The 13,465-nt window shown below is 39.5% G+C and overlaps 1 protein-coding gene across 7 annotated transcripts in view; it reads right to left on the bottom strand.

Annotated features, from left to right (window-relative positions):
- Nucleotides 1-13,465, bottom strand: part of CTNNA3 (catenin alpha 3) — a 430,920-nt gene that overhangs the window by 146,462 nt on the left and 270,993 nt on the right. For all 7 annotated transcript variants that reach the window (XM_053948596.1, XM_053948593.1, XM_053948594.1 and 4 more), the window contains one exon: nt 6,143-6,235. In XM_053948596.1, coding sequence (XP_053804571.1) covers nt 6,143-6,235 — 93 coding nt within the window. The remainder of the gene's footprint in view (nt 1-6,142; nt 6,236-13,465) is intronic.

Below are 13,465 nucleotides of genomic sequence, written 5' to 3'. Positions count from 1 at the left end.
ACAATGTTTTGAAAATTACAAACCTCCATTTCCATAAACTGAGCAAGATAATGTCCTGTAAATACTAGTGTCAGTACATTATGCTAGGGGATATAAAAGAGATCTTTTCCTTGTACCACTTTCAGTCTGTCATATAGCCAGACATCTGGTTCTGTACACGCCCCTTTAGTGCAGACTGCCCTTCATGTGAACACTGCACTGCTGTGACAGTGCAGAGCACCATCCATCCAAACAGGGTCACACAGCAAGGCTTCCACTGAGGACTAGACTAACAACTTCTGCCACACAATGTCTCCTGGGAAGCAGCAACAACAGCTCTCCACCAATCCTGGGCACTGCCTTCTGTCACCAAAGCTGTGCCACTGCCAGCTCAAGCTGGCATCAGCCAGTGAGTCTGCAGTGCCACCAAAAGCAGCAGCAGCTCCTCTAGACTGCCCTCACTCCCTTCCTTCAGTTCAGGCATCCACACAGCAAACTACACTGGGCAGCTGACCTGAAGGAAACCTAACCTTCTGCTCCCTGGTGGATTCACAGCAGTTTCCTGACCCAGACTGCTGAGTAGCTGTGGCACTGCTACTGCTTCTCATGAGGGAAGGGCAGAAATGAGAGCTCAGGAGCAGGGAGAGAGGGAAGTCTCCTACAGCACTGACGCTGTAAACCACACCAAGTGATCGTGGAACCAGAATGCATGAGAAAGAACTAAACATAGGAGTGCTCAAGAAGTCTACCATAAATACCAAGGTTAATGATGAAATCCTCATCTTCAGCAGCATTGTCTTTGCAACATGGTGAAAACCTACATGAAAACCATCATTTCACCAGAGTAACTTTCTTTTCAGGCATAGTATCACTAAGGCATAATACATACTTTTAATTAAATTCTCCACTGAAAGGCTGGAGATGATACCTAAGAAGTCCGACACTGTTGGATTACTAACATCTGTTGTCTGTCTTTTAAAGCAGATGGTAGAGAACTCACTGATTTACCACGTTCTCCCCCATTACTTCTGCCCTGTATCTGAAGGAAATTGTATTAATACAGATAAAAGGAGATGCCACAAAGATGGTTCAAGCAAGAAAATGAAACTGTGGTTATTAAAGTGATGTTGGTGAAGAGTCTTTATGAGGCTAAGGAAAAAAAATCTTCTTCAATGTTCCCCACTATTTAATGTGCCAGAGCAAATAACAAAATGGATGATTGATTTTTCTCTCATGAAAGAGTAAATACACAGAAAATATGAACTGCTAGTTTCAAAAATCCACAGCATTATAAAATACACACTTAAACTCCAATACCTGAAAAATGCACCACATCAAAAGATCCTGCCCACTGATTAGCTATCAAATCTCATTTTTGTGAGCAAGAATTTTCATGTTTGCTATTACCTACTTCCTAGAAAATTACACAGGAGGAAATAATATCCATTTGTCTGTATCAACAAAAAAAGGCTAGACAATTTAAGTGTAAATCCATGGAAAGAATTCTTTAGCTCTTCTCAAAGGAAGAGCTCAATTCCTCCATCCATTTTCGTAACAGAAAAACACAATGTTTAATTTTGAGAAAAAAAAAATTATAGGACATTCACATGAAAGCTTCATCAAAACTTATAAAGCATAACAAAGTCACAATCATTTTCTAAGAAAGCAAGCAGAGAGCATACAAGCCCTGCTTGGGAAGTAGAGCTTCTCAAGTTAGATTTTTGGGTGTGGGGCACAGAGCTGTCACTGTTGGGCTGCTGAAGGTTTCCATGACACTTTGCACCAAACTGGAGGTCGCTGCTGTACTTGGAAGAGCAGAGAATGCACATGGCTGCTGGACTGAAATGGAGATGCTTTGCCTGGATCCCTTCTGCAAACACACACACGCTCTCCAAAAAAACCCTCAATCCCTCAGCTCTTGGTTCGGTGGTATTTCTGAATTTACTGATAAATGCAGACCTTTTCACATGATACTGAAAGACACATGACAAGCTTAATACTCTCTGCTAGCAAGATAGGAAAGAAAGCATCACTACAGCGGTGCTGAAATTATTCAAATTCAAAGAAAGGAAGGCTGCAGGGGCTGATTTCTTACAAGGCTTGCTGTTTTTTGCCCTTCTCCTCGCTGCAGGTATACGTGTGTCAGTAGAGAAACAGCTCTATAATACCAAAATATAGCAGTCAGTTCCAGACTGTCATGTTGGCATTGAAGAAACAGATGAATTATGCTGGACAAGCCAAATACAAAGTGTTCAAGACAGCTGTCAGATCAGTATTTCAGTGGTCTGTAAACATGATGTGTATAAATCTATTCCCACTGATCAGCTCAGCATCTTCCTTACTCCAATACCTCTCTCCATGTTACCTGAACTGCCACAGTGATTTATTTACCACCATAGTAAAAAAATCACCTTCTGTATTTCCTGGTGTGGAATCCTTTGAAGCCCTCAGGGAAATCCCCAGGAGGAGAGGGTTGTATACCAGAGAGTCTCCACCTAGGCTGAAAGAGAAGACTTCCCCATGGAGCCTTGCAACCCCAGCTCTCGTTCCCCATATGCTCCTAATTCTCGTGGTTTCTCCTTTCCCTGTTTCCTCACTGGTTGTGGTATCCCTGGTGGCCCCATCTTCCTGCAGGGCAATGCCCTTTGTGCTGCCCTTTGCGCTGCCCCCGCGCCCTCTCCTACTTAAACCTCGTGTGGAGCACACGGGCTGTCTTTTGTCTCTGGCTTCCCTTTGGGGTGCTGAAATAAACCTCGCTGGAACTGAGCACACAAAGGCCCTGCTGCCTCTCTTTGCTGAGCTGGCCGTGCTGAGTGTGGTGTGTGGCCTCGAGTGCCTCGCCCGAATGCTCACCCAAGCGGCTTTTCCACAGGAGGCGCTTACTGGGCATTAGGCAGCAGCGACCAACATCTGAGCACCACGCTGCTACATGCTGGTTTATCACATACCAGGCAGTATTAAAAGCTACTAGCAGCATATTAAGTTCTAAGCAGCAAGAAAAGATGGCATTCAAAATCACGCTGAATCCTTCACAACTGTGCCAAGTGTTACGCGCTTTTCATTAGTTACACAGAATTGCTTCTCACCTCAGTTTATAACCAGATGGTTTCTATCTATCTATCTATCTCTCAGTACTTCAAAGAAAAACAGAGCTCACCAAAATACTAAGATCCAAGGTTCTGCTTATATCAGTGCTTACACCTCTTCTTTAAAAAATCTGGTAAAATTTTCCATGGGATCAAATTACTTTCAACATTTTTTTTTATCACCGTCTGAAGATTAAGCTAAACCATGATCATTGGTGTGTTTTTCTTGCATTTTCCTTCCTTACATGATGTTCCAGTAATTACCCTGTACCACTCTGGTAACTAGCAGCAAGCTCCAATGAGAGCTCCCTTTCAAAGGAAGTGAGCATAAAATTCACTATTTCAGATACAGTTCTTCTAAAACATCCCAAACCCCCTGCTCCTTACAACTCTCCAGAGACCTTTATGCTAACAAGAAGCGTCTAGGTGAGCCCTCTGACACACTGAAGATGATCTTAGCTGTTTTCCTTAAGACCACCCACCCCTGATCTCCATTTTGATACAACTGTTCCAGCTTTAGGCTCAAGGACATTCTTCTCAAAAGCAGCAGCTCAGGATTTGAAAGCTGCTTAGACCATAAAAATGTTAAAAACTATGAAGAATTTAGATAGAGAAAGCAGATTCTCATCTGCTAATCTCTGGTTTCCCACAGGATAGTTCTCCTTCTCTACGTTAACAGGTTTACCATCTCTCAGGTATTCCAGAGGACTGCTAGAGCCACCACAGTCTTCCCCAAACACACCACTGAACTGAAGCACGAGTAACAAACCCAAAATGGTATCAGCGAAACAGTTCTACAGTTTTATAGCCTTGCTTTTGAAAACAAAAGCTTGTTTGCTTCTGTTGGTTCTTTCCCTTCCCTTTCTTTCCCATGCACTCAGCTGAAGTCAAGATTTTGCTGGCACAGCAGGACAGTAACGTGGTGACAAGACAAGTGACACTGGAGATCTTACTCACCTGACAACACCCAATTCTCCCAACCAACAGCGAGTTACATGAACAGAAACAATTCTTCATCAAATCATATGCAACCAGCTGTTAATTTTTTTCTATTATTACTGATTTAACACTAAATTAATTTCTCATGAAACATTCATAGCATTCCAGGATCATTATGTGCTTTGCATTGGCTCCAATATAAATGTCCAGTTTATTTCATTTGTTGAACAGTCAAAATATTTGCTAATAATTTCACTTGACAAAACAGAAAAAAAGAAGGTTCAAAATCAACCCTCTAAATTTTACCTACAATAGATGAGATGTATGATGTATGATTAATGTAACAAAAGCCAAAAGGCTTTCCTGAAGTGTTTGCCAATTCTGTAGCTGCCTTTTCCTCTGTGCCCCATAGGAAGTTTTGCTGTCAAATGTGCAAAACTCCAAGGTGTTTTCTGTAAGTGCTGGGGGTTTTTTGGTTGGTACTTTTTGGGGCATTAGGGATGGGGAGGCTCTTTTATTTCTACCATATCAGATTTCAATCCATGCCATGGCTTCCTTCAAGAAATATTTTGTAAAGCACATAAAATACCTTTCTTTTCACTCTGAAGATTTAAGAGCATTGGGGAGTTCTGCATGTGAATTTCCCCATTCTGACATGCTTCACAGGGAACTTAAGAGATAATTATTTTCCCCATGGGATGTTTTTAAATGATATGGCATGAAAAAATGCAGGAGCCCTAATCTGCTATTTCTTACTTAGGCAAAATGCAAATTGCTTTCACAGGGCATGGTCCTTATCTAAGAAAGCAGCAAATCCTGCACAATGAACACACCATTAGTAGTAATATAATCTTCTGTGTATTCCACATTCTCTTTTTAGTCAGATCTATAATCATCAACTAATTCATCCCAGTTTACCTTGAGGTTAAACAAAAAGGAAAGAAATAAACCCAAGAAACTTTCATTTTAGTATAGGAAATTAAAAGCCTAGAAATTTAAATGGCTGTGAAGAAAAAAAATCAATATTTTAGTCAAAATTAGATTTTATCCTGGTATCAGATATGGAGGTTTCAATTTCAATTAAAAAGCTGTATCAGGATGCATAATAATCCATTATAAAAGTGCACCTGACCCCTAGAGAAACAAAGAAGATGGAAGAAGCCGTCCTTACAAATCCAGGAACACATTAAATCACCTAAGAGTGTGATCTGAAACACAGAACTCTTCAAGTTTTAAAAACAGACATCAAAACTGAATTATTCAAGAGAAAACATTGATTTGTGACATTTTCAGAACATCACACTTCCTTGACAGATATTTTTCATTTCTCCAAGACTCACATTTATTCAACAGGCATAAAATGGACTTCTCAAGCCTGCTATTGAACATATTAATATTTGCTCTTCAACTTTTATTTCAGCTACATTACCACAAAAGGGTAAGAATACTTATGCCACTGTGTAAAGTACAGTGTTCTTCAAAGAACTAATGATCTTGAAATTATGCAGCCTCAAGGCTGCAACACAGATCAGATTCACAGGAATCAGTAAAATCTTTGCTCTAAACGATTTATGCTGAAGTTTATATCTGTAACTCTGAACATGACAGAGTGAACACATTTTTGGTACTTAATATCTTAGAAAAAGTGTGTCTGTAGCTGTGCTTTTTTTCATCCATTTCCTTAAGATGAAAGTTCAAGTTTTTAAATTGGTGATAATCAGAAGAATTCATACTTTACTGTTCACTTACACAAAACCCAAATCAAGTGGTGAATTTCAAATTAAAGGTCAAAATAGGTACTATTTTAGAGTAAATTATGCCAAATTTTTCACATTACAACTGCTCATTCAATCAGGCGTTTCAGAAACAGAGCAGCAGAGCAGCATACCTTTGCAATTGCAATTTTTAAGAACTCCCAACCAATGCAGACTATTAATCATTTCTGTGTTAACCACAGAGGAAATGAACAGATTACCTAAGGATTTGCATTTATCATTTGGTCTTCATTTGCCACGCTGGGCTGTGTAAATGGAACGTGAAGTCAGACTAAAGGAACACAAGGAAACATCTGCATTGAGTGACAACGCCCTAGTGTAGGGTGAATGCACTACAGTGGGAATGAAGTGAGCAAGTCCTACCTGTGGGCACAAAGTCTCGATGTGATTCGCTGCCATTTGGACAATTTTCGTTCCATCTTCATTTGTTGACAACGAACAAGCAAGATTGGCAACCTTAAATAAAATAAATAGACAAACTTAAATTAGCCATCAGCCCTGTAAGCAAGTATTCCTGCTCAGACTTCAAAACTGCCAAAAAACATCTCTGCTACAAAGCCTTCATTTGAGGGGAGAAATATTTTGTCAAAGAATGTTTTTGAACAGGGAAACACTGCAGGAGGGAAAAAGAGCTGTGGAAAGAGGTGACAGTGATGAGAAATCTTACCACCTCACCCCAATTTAGGCTCAGCAGGTAACAGCTGCAGAGTGGTGTTTAGAAAACAGGAGGAAATTTCAAAGTAAGAGCCTAAGGTTTCAGCTGATTGCCTGGGATTTTGCCCCTTAATTTTTCAGAGCCCTTCAAACCATAACCAGCTTTTACGCTGTTCTTTTAAACTTACTTTTAAGACCTTAAAGCTCCAATAACATTTATCTTGACTTGTAATTCAACACAAAGTAATTTCTGACCTGAGCTATCAAAAAAATTATTCTTTTAGTTAGTGGTATGGTTTTCAACTGAAATGCTCATATCATACAGCATATACAGTGCAACCAACAGTGACAACATACATGGAAACTTGAAATCTGAAACCTGAAAGAACCAATCTATCTTCTATTATAATGTACACCACAGAGATACAGCTTCCTTTGAAGTAAAAATCTCTTCCACAATGCTCCACAAGTTTAAATGGATGATGGAAAAAGCATCTCACTGCAAATGAATATCAACAGGCTGAAAGAGACAGGTTTGACAAAGGTACAAGCGAGGCTGGGACACTGGGATCCAGTAGATCTTTTGTCCTGCTGTAGTAATATCGAGTCCTCCTGTAAACTACTCACACTCGACACCATCACAGCCTTCCCTGAAGTAGCTGTGCTGCCTACAACCACTCTGATGTTAGTGCAGACCAAAAACTGCCTGAGAGCCAGACCTCTGCAGTGCTGCAAATACCAACACAGACAGCCAGAGTTGTTTTGGAGTCAGACAACAACTTCTACAGTTCACCTGCCATGAAATAAAGCAAATCTTCCTTTATCAACATTTTAGGACACCACTACTAGTTCAAGAATAATCTACTACACCAAAAGCAAATTCTTTCTTACTTGATAGAAGCAATTACAAGGCATTAGTCAGTACACAGACAAATAAATAACTTTTCCTATTGAAAATTCAGAAGAGATTAAGAAACACTTTCTGAAGGGGGTGAGATTTAGAATGCAGGGCCTTCCATGTACACCTGTGCCTACACAAAAGTACTTCGTACAACTTTCCCTGGTATTCCAATACAATTCACTGCTTCCCTACCCATGTGATGTATCACCTTTTCCACATTAAAAAAATAGGTTAAGACTGAAGAAATCCAGTTTTCATCAATGCACTGACACTGTATTCTCTTTTATTTGAAGTAAACTGCCATAGGTTGGTTTTTAATGCAGTATGTGAAAAAAAGGGTTTGATTTTATGCTTTCCTTCCTGACTCTTCAGCTTAAACTACCCACAGATGACTTTATATCATCACAATACAACCCTAAAAGATGCTATTCCCTCCCCTCCAAAAAAAAGAAAAAAAAGTAGTTGTTTTTCTTTGGAGTGCAGGTCAGAAGTTTTCACTACTGGTCCCAACAATTAAATCATACTGGCTTCAGTATTTTAATTCCTTTGCCCCAGTCACTGAGGTGCTTGTGTATCCCTGATTGAAATCTGGGTTCACTCACACTTCGTTCCTACACCACCTATGTAAAATGAAGCACACTACAGGACTCAGTGCAAATATTATTGATTTAAAGAACTCTTCTATGTCTAAAGCAGTAACATTTCAAGGGTAAAATAAAAAGGCAATGCCAGCCATTCCACCAGAACAAAAAATTCTCAGCAGGTTTGTTTTTTTTTTTCTCTTTACCATATGGTTCCTCAGGTTTTTCAAATTCATTTGGCAGTTTCAAGAAAAACTTTACTTTCATTTCTTGGAATCCAGTACAAACGTGTGCAATATGGAGCTCCTGTTTATCCATTTTTATTGCTTATTTATTCCAGCATTACTGCTCTAAGCAGTTTTGTCCCGGTCTTGATGAGCAAGGCAGATACAGACAGTTTACAGCAACTTTTTATCCTGTTTCCTAGCTACACTGGCTCCAACATTTCAGTACAAATACAGCCCTTGATGTACACTGTGTCACAGAATAATAAATTAGGATGAAATGTTTCCAGAGATCATGTACTCCAATCCCCTGTTCAAAGAATGAGAATGAACTTGAAACCAACTGGTGCCAATGGCACCAGGAATTTATGTTAGGCCATTTTACAACAGCAAATAGAGGTTTGTAATATTTATATACGGTGTCTTAAAAATATCTATTAAGTTAAACAAAGTAGTATTGGCTACTTTGGAATAAACACATGTTGTATTTTGGATGTGTATTCGGAGTTCATACTACAGTGCACTGCCAGCAGCAAATTTAAGACCTTTGCCTTTCATTTTGATCACTGTTAATAAGGCTTCTGTTTCCATGAGAAAATGGGTAGAATTTTCTTCTCCTGGCATTGAAGCAGCACTTGTCCACATGTATCTTATGCATAAGTAAGAGGGCTTTCAGTCAGTCTCAGCAGTAGGTGATGAGGCTCATAGCTATTCCACCCAAAGACAATTCAGATCCCTGGAAGTCATTGACATGGTCCCAGCCATCAGCACACTCACCACTGGTACTTCCCTCGCCAGCTCCTGAAGAGATCTTCTTAACACAAATCCAAAACACAGTAATTCAAATAAATCACATGGAAGGAGGCAAACACCTGTGTGTAATTTTTCCAAGCAGGAGGAAGGGCATGTGTGAACCTGAAGTCTCTTTTGAGGCTGTAATGTTGCTAAAAAGGAGGACAAGCTGTTTCAGCAATAGTAAATGTCTATAGTCCTTAAGGAAAAATCAAGCCCTGGCTCGGATAAGACCTTACTGTCACGTATCACACATCTGGAAAGGCTTTTGCAATCTGAGAAATCTTCATTACACCACAGTCTCGCCCCTAAGCAGTATAAACTACACAAATACATCACATTTCTTTTGCAATCTCTGGAAGAAAACAGCTTCCCCTAGGGGACTTCAAACCCAAGTACACTGCAACTTCAAAAACAAAACTGCAAAATGAAAATCCAAGATTGTTCTCAATCATAAAATAATTGTCCTTCTGAAGAGCAAAGTTTGTCAGGACAAATAAAAGGCTCTCTTGTAGGCTGGTCTGATTGAAATCAGAACTCTGCCAAAAAAAAATCATGATCATTTTCTCCAAACATTTTTAAGACACTAAGAAAGCAGTTACACAGCTTTTCCTTGAAAACATAACAAACAGAGAACAAACCATCCTTGATGAGGTTTAGCAACATCAATTAATACCCTAATTAAGGTGCAGTGGGAAAATAAGACTTTGAACTGAGCATGTAAGTGCAGCACTGGCAGTAGATAAAAGATTTCATTAGCTGGATGGATTTTTAGATTCTGAAGGCACCAAAGAGTGCATTTTTTCATGCCCATTGCCTGTACACAGAAGATATGCCAATGCACATTTCTTTTATTCCTGCAGTTATTGAACAACTTCTTACAGGCACTTTAACTGGTGCTTTTACTATTGGGTGAGGGTTTGCCTTTCTGTATTTGGAAGGGGGTTCCTCTCTCCAGAATATGGTGACCCATCAACTTTTCAGGCTAGAAATTGCTGAAGAGTAAGATTTGTGTATTGCACATACGCTTGGTTTAAAAAATAGTAACAAATCTGAATTAAAAAATAATTCAACAAATCACATTGCTCTCCTCAGTTTATACATTACGTGGGACTTGTGTATCTAGGAGAGAGCACAACTGGAAATGCATGTCCGGATTTTTTCAGTTCCTACTCTTTACCAAACAACTGAAAGGCAAAGATGCACTTAAAGACCATGAGAGATACATTATCCATGAACAAGTTCACTCTGCTGTCCAAACTTCCTTGGGGTGGAAGGCTTTTTCCCTTGCCTATGCTCACAGAAGTGCATTCACACTGCAGATCCCCAAGCAGAGGATGAAGGCTTTAAATGAAGATGAAGGTTCAAGCTTCATTCAACCTCAGATTTCCCAATGCTTTCCACTGGGCATTAACACAAAACAAAAGACACATTTAGGCAAAAACACCCTGGAGAGCCACTAATTACTTCCAGTGGACTTCCAGAAAGGTGTGGTACTTCTAACGGCCAACTCCCTGAAGCCATCTATTGCTGAAAGCAACAGAGATAACCTAACATCCTTTCTGTAGACAAAAGGAACATGTTCCCAGTCCCTCAAGAGCCTCCGGGCAAGTGGAAGCTCATGCAAAGACTGTCTCTTCCCCGTGAGGGGTCTTACATTGATTCTGCTGGAAAGTGAGAGAAAACCCTGGGAGAGACCTTCCAGCCATGACTTAAAGATGCAATACAGTGGTTCAGGAATGAATCCTGGTTCAGACTTAACTCCAGTTTGAGAACAAAATGCAAAGTCAAATGCAAAAGTGAGATTTTTAAATAGTAGAGGAGTAAATAATCACTGCACTGCCTCACCACCTGTTTCATTTGCATCTGAGAGCAGCTTTGCTGATATATTGTCCACACTGCACAGCAAGAATTAAATGTACCCCCAAGGATTTTTTTTCAGACAAATTCACTCCATTAACTCCCAAAAATAAGTATTTGCTCAGGAACAGATTGTCTGCTAACTAGCTAAATTCTTCTTCTATAAATTGTACAGAATGAAGCAGCACGCTCTCTAGATGCGATCCCTTTTGCTCCACCAATAGCAGCTCCGTTTCTTTTCATTATTTTCCCCAAAGTCCCAACGCACTTTTACTGTAAATCACTAAGGATAACTAAGTCGTTGATTCCATGAAAGCTTCTGTTTCCTCTTCTTGGTGAAGATTTCCTGTTCTTCTCTGAATTAAATACCTTCTGTCAAGAAACTGTTTCACTGAGGAAGGATCTTCCAAAGTTCTGCCTAGCCTAAAGTTACCCAGGTCCTTAACTGCACTGCAGGGTAAGCCCAAAGTCTGTACTTTGAGATTTTTTTAGCCTAGTGTGATGAATGCTCTGATACAACCCAATCCCTCCCACTGATAACCCTACAGAAATTCTAAGTACCATAATGGGAAAGCGTTACCAAAATAAAAACCAGCGAGCTTCAAATTTCACAAAAAATGAACTTGGGTGTCACAAGATTTCAAATACAGTCTTTAGGAAGTTTAAAGTACTGATCCTATGATTTTGCCTCTTTTTTTTTTTTTTAACACATAGTAAATACCATAAAAACATCCTGGTTTTCCACAAAACCAGGCAAAACTTCTTTTTAAACACACCTCTAAGGAACACTAAGCAGATAGAGTGTCACTTCAACATATATATGAATTCTCCCTGGCACTGGCAGGGAGTTAAAACGGCCTAAAGAGGGCAATGCACAAATGGACACAAAACCAGCACAGTAATCAATCCACTGAGGTAGAGGTTAATCCTGAATAATCACAATTCAGATGATATTTCATTTGTAGGAGAGCAACTGAACACTGAGCTGAGGAATAACATTTGAATTCCAGCATTACAGCAGTCAATACAGCTTTCAATATAAATTATATACTCTGTGTAAAGTGATTATAACTGTTAGCCTGCTCTCTTCAAATCATAAATGAAAAAATGTACTGATGTATTTTCTGCTTCTAATTTTGTGGTAGACAGAAATATCTTCTATAGGTTTTTTATGTGTTCTCAGTTTCTACTGCTAGCTTTATTCATGAAGTCTTAAGAACTCTTTTGAGGAAAATGACTGTTCATACCACAAAGAGCCATGAAAAAATACAAAGGTCAACATTAAATAATGACTCCATACTTTTTCAAGGAAAAGGCTACACTGATGTATGAATGTCTTCCAGTCGTTGCTGCATTTTTATATGCATTTATGATTACTATGTGCATTTTTATGGGCTTAATAAAACTTATATAGACTACAGTATTTGTTTATAGTGAAAAAACACATTCCTGCAGACTAAAAACTTACCTCCAGTGAGCAATAAAGTAATATCACAATGTTGCTTGTTTTCCAATCCATTTTCTACCATAAAACTTGATTTCTTTCCAGATCAAGTCAAATAGTTATACCTCAGGTCAAAAGTTACACTCTTGCCTTTTATTAGCTTTTACTTTTGTGGAGAAGAAAACTTACAAACCCTACTCAAAGATGCATTTAACATGTATTACACTGCTTTCCCTGCCTCCTTTAGCTTTCCACCTTCCACTCTTTCAGAAGGACTCTTGAAACTGCCAATTAAACTACAGTAGGTGACTACACATCTGCAAGTTCCCTCACTCTCCTTTTGGTTTCTTTCACATTACTCCTAATTTTACCTGTCTCCATCGCCTTCCATTTTCTGTGGAGCTGAATTAGGCAGTACTGCATTACTGCCTAACCCACTGCAAATTTGACAAAATTAGCTCAAGTTGCTACACCTGAGGCTTATCACTGCCCCTCCAGGTGTTACCAACCACCTGGTTAAGATGGTTCAATCTCCTCAGAGTATTATGTAACTTGAACTGTTTCCTACCAAGCACGTCCAATGTTCTGCCTGTGTAATTAATAAAGCATCTGTAAATACCCATTGACTGGATTGTTCAGTTTTGCTGGAGGGTTGTTTTTTTTCTTTTCCTAACTACATAACTGCAACTGGTTTGTTTCAAGTTCCTTGTGCTCAGACAAGTGTTATCTCACACAAGTTCATCTAGGGATTGCCTTGATGAATTGGGCCCCAACCGAAATGAAAACAGGTAATACACACACTTTGAGACAAACACAGCACACGGGCAAGGGAGAATTCTGCCCAGTAAAACTCCAGAAACCATCTCCTTTTCAATAAAGGTGTCAGGCCTGAAGCAGAGCCCCACTAAGCTCTCTCTCACTGCTTTAGGTCACAGTTAGATTTGAAGAATTCAGTTAAGGATTCCCTCTCTAGACTCTGAGCTCTAGGCACATCCAAGAACAAATACTGTATTTGCATTATATTCATGCACTGGCAAGCTAGCCAAAGACTCCAGTAAAGCAAAAACTGCCTGTAGTTGTGACCTGTGTCTCACTAATGATGAGACACAAAAAAAATGACTCTTCAAAAAATGTCCCATCTGCACCAGCACCAGCCTTAATCCACTGCAGTAACTGTGAAGTGGCCTCTGAGCCCTGAAGAAAGCTCCTTCCACAGGCTGAAGGTAACAG

The sequence above is a fragment of the Vidua chalybeata genome, chromosome 8 (genome assembly GCF_026979565.1).
Source record: "Vidua chalybeata isolate OUT-0048 chromosome 8, bVidCha1 merged haplotype, whole genome shotgun sequence".
Classification (NCBI taxonomy): domain Eukaryota; kingdom Metazoa; phylum Chordata; class Aves; order Passeriformes; family Viduidae; genus Vidua; species Vidua chalybeata.
This window is presented reverse-complemented; position numbering and strand designations above follow the sequence as displayed.